The sequence below is a fragment of the Palaemon carinicauda genome, chromosome 6 (genome assembly GCF_036898095.1).
Source record: "Palaemon carinicauda isolate YSFRI2023 chromosome 6, ASM3689809v2, whole genome shotgun sequence".
Classification (NCBI taxonomy): Eukaryota; Metazoa; Arthropoda; class Malacostraca; order Decapoda; family Palaemonidae; genus Palaemon; species Palaemon carinicauda.
In genome coordinates this window covers 132,360,956-132,364,723 of record NC_090730.1, presented here as the reverse complement: position 1 = coordinate 132,364,723, position 3,768 = coordinate 132,360,956, and the positions used below count along the sequence as shown (strand labels likewise).

The 3,768-nt window shown below is 46.9% G+C and overlaps 1 protein-coding gene across 1 annotated transcript; it reads left to right on the top strand.

The window, feature by feature from the left end:
• Positions 1-782: 782 nt before the first annotated feature.
• Positions 783-2,368, top strand: LOC137643244 (uncharacterized). Its single transcript, XM_068376086.1, has 3 exons — positions 783-1,261; positions 1,693-1,937; positions 2,178-2,368. Exons 1-3 carry the CDS (start codon positions 783-785, stop codon positions 2,366-2,368), a joined length of 915 nt encoding a protein of 304 aa, XP_068232187.1.
• Positions 2,369-3,768: the final 1,400 nt, after the last annotated feature.

Genomic DNA, 3,768 nt, shown 5'->3' with positions numbered 1-3,768 from the left:
CCTCCATAGAATATAGTTCATGGACTGTAACCCCAGAAGGGAGCATCCAATGAACCGCTGCATCACACATCAAATCATCACCTGACGCTTAAGACGGTCTTCCTACTCACCTTGGTCTTAGACAAGAGAGTCGGGGAATTGCATGCTCTTTCCTACGATGTTGCCCATTCAAGGGCGTGACTTACTTAAGAACCAAAGCAGTCTTATGTTCTCCTGGCTATTTGTAAGCACACTTTCCTGGTAATCTACAATTGCCTTTGTGAGTAAAGGGGACACCCTATTACTGTATGATGCTCTCAAAACATAGCTCCTGGAGCAGTACTCTCCATTGCCAGCCGCCTGTATAGCCAGGCTTTTTCATCTCTCTCAACAACTTGAGAGCGAGCAAAGGAAAGGACCAGTATCACTCGACTGGAACCTGATGCAGAAAACTCTCTTTGTGAGGTTAACCTACATTGTGCCCTCTGAGTACAACGCTTACCCAAACCTATATGCGCTGCCATACCCGATGTCGATATTTTGCCCATGAAGGACCTGATGACCAAAGTTGATGCCCTCATGGACAGCCCCTTAACCACTTTCAAGATCTCCATCAACGCCTCCACTCCTGATGAAGAGGACAACTATTCAACGTAGACCGAAGCTGACGTGAATGCGGTAGGACACAGACGCCCACCCTGTGACGTGCCAGAGTGGCGGCACAGCTGCCCACCACCCACCACTCACTCATGCCCCAACCAATGACCTCTACACTCATTTACTAATGCCCAATAGCCGCAATTATGCTACTACCACTCAAGATTAGGAGCTGGTGCAAGGAAATGTGCAAACGGTTGTTAGTAGACACTGGTGCTTGCCGTTCTCTTGTACCAAGGCTACTCTCCAGGACATGGAGTAGTCTGTCTATGCCTGCGGACGTCTGCCTGGTAGCGGCCAACGGATCTGCGATTCCCACCCATGGCTACAAGAACTTCTTATTATCGTTTGGAAGCGCCAGATGTCATCAGAAGTTTGTCGTTGCTAACGTCGCATTGCCAATTTTTTTTTGTGTGGATTTCCTATCACATTTGTACCTCCTGGTTTATGTCTCTTACCAATGGTTAGTGAACACAGACTCTTACTCACTGGCATCTCTTCAACCAGGTCTTCAAACCTTGTTCTCCACAGCGTCCACGTTTGCCTTCGCCCACCTTCTCACGTCGTACCCGGAAGTCTTTTTTACAGAACTTAACCAGATGCCCACGGCTCCCACCAAACACAGGTATTTACCACCATATCAAGACGACAGGCCCCCATTGTTCACCAGGTTCAAGTGCATCACCAGATAACTTGTCAGCAGATGAACAAACATTTGCCAAAATGAAAGAAATGGTTCTTTGCTAAAAGCCTCAGGCCTTTGTTTGCTATACTTACGCATCATCCTGGAGAAAGATGGCTCCCTGTGTCCATGTGGAGATTACAGGAGACTGCTCATTCAAACAGAACAAGATCACAATTTCCTCCCAAACATCACCGACGTGACCTCTTACTTCAACAAGGCAAAGGTTTTCTCCATGCTCAACCTCCTGAAGGGGTATTATCAGGTGGCCATGAACCCTGAGGACATCCCCAAGACAGCCATCACCACCTCTTTCAGTACATACACCTTTAATTACTCCTGTTTTAGCATTCATAATGGTTCTTTGCTAAAAGCCGCCTTTGTTTGCTATACTTACGCATCATCCTGGAGAAAGATGGCTCCCTGTGTCCATGTGGAGATTACAGGAGACTGCTCATTCAAACAGAACAAGATCACAATTTCCTCCCAAACATCACCGACGTGACCTCTTACTTCAACAAGGCAAAGGTTTTCTCCATGCTCAACCTCCTGAAGGGGTATTATCAGGTGGCCATGAACCCTGAGGACATCCCCAAGACAGCCATCACCACCTCTTTCAGTACATACACCTTTAATTACTCCTGTTTTAGCATTCATAATGCTAAGGCCCCTTTTCAATGCCCCATGGATAGCATCTCAGGGGACCTTCCCTTCTGTGTATGTTATGTGGACAACATACTGTATATGTGTTCTCTTCCTCCAAAGAGGAACACCTCGTCACCTAGGCATCATGCTTGACTGCTTACAACAGAATGGCCTTATAGTCCGGTATGACAAGTGTACGAAGTACCGTTCTTAGGACACCGCATCATTCCTGAAGGCGTCCACACCATCCTTCGAGAAGGTAGCAGCCCTTCAGAACTTTCTCATACCCTCGACCGTCAAAGCACTACAAGAATTCTTGGGCATGATCAACGACCAACACCATTTCCTACAGCCATTGCCACCACAGTTGCCCCCCTCTATGTCTCCCTCAAGGGCGAACCATAAAACCTGAAGTGTGGTCCCCTTCAAGAGGCAACCCTCTGCAACACCAAAGAATGTCCTATAAACTGCTGGTGCTCTCACATTCCCCATGACACATGCCCCTCTCCTTCTCTCCACCTATGTCATTGACGTCGCTATTGGTGCACTGCTCGAGCTAGCCCTGCCCATTGGTCTTGTTCACTAGAAAACTTTCTGAGATGGAATCTGGCTACTCTACCTTTGACCACAAATTTCTAGTGGTGCATTTGGCTGTCCGTCACTTTTGCCACTTCTCAGAAGGTACACCCTTTTGTCATTCGTACGGACTACATGCCTCTGGTGCACCTGGGATGATATTACATCACCTTGGCAGAAGCCTAACAAAAAGACCCAGAGTACTAAGCATGTGGACATTCTGCATATCCCTCTGTTGGGAAGACCTCCCCCCTCGACAACCCCAACACCAACCTCCTCTGTGATGTCAGTACTGGTACACACCACGACGATGAATACCCGTTACCATGCACCAACAGGCGTTTGAATTCATTCATGGCTTTTCACATCCCTCGACTCAGGTATTCAGGAGAGGGTGCCTTTCATCAACCTCAGCGTTGTTTTGCCCACATTTACATCGACGTAATTTAGTAGGTCCCCTACCGACATCACATGGACATCGTTACCCGTTTACTGTCATTCACGGCTTTACTCATTGACCTGACACCTTTGCCATGGAAACTGCAACATCTGCCAGATGTATATCTACCTTATTCTCAAGGTGGATAGCGAGATGCAGTATCTATGAGTATAATACTTCTGACGGGGATATCACTTTCACCCCTCAATTGTGGACATCATTTGCTAATCTCTTGGGTATCCCTCTACATGAGACTACCGCCTACAGCCCTGCAGCCAACGGAATGGTTGATAATCTTTATTGCACCCTCAAAACTGTTCTGATGCCCAGTTGCAATGATTTCAACGGATTAATTCACCTTCCACGGGTCCCCCTGGAAATAAGAACCATTCCTAAAGATGCCCTGGATGTCTCAGCAGCTGAAATTGTGTATGGTGACCCATCTACAACCTTTTTCGAAAATCTCCAGTGCCTACGTCACATGGAAAAGTTTACTTCTTTCCGCCAGATTTACAAGCCCATTAAAGCAACACACACACCTTCATATCTGCACTCAGCAACTCATAATTTCCTTTGCAACGACACTAGCAAGCGACCACTAACGTCCCCTTACCCTTTCCTAATGATCCGTCATAGCCCTAAGGCTTCTTAATTAACATTCATGGAAAAGAAGATTGGGTCTCTATTGATTGCCTAAAACCTGCATATCTCCTGCCCGATGACCCACGTACAGTATGCCTTTCTAGAGCAAGGCACCCTATTTCACATGTAGGCTATATCAATTTTAGGG

Excerpts from the sequence above, each read along its gene's own strand:
- LOC137643244 (XM_068376086.1), top strand. The coding sequence starts at position 783 with ATGCTACTACCACTCAAGATTAGGAGCTGGTGCAAGGAAATGTGCAAA. Across the intron at positions 1,262-1,692 it reads ACGGCTCCCACCAAACACAG|CCGCCTTTGTTTGCTATACT; the intron begins GTATTTACCACC and ends CTTTGCTAAAAG. Across the intron at positions 1,938-2,177 it reads AGCCATCACCACCTCTTTCA|GACACCGCATCATTCCTGAA; the intron begins GTACATACACCT and ends TACCGTTCTTAG.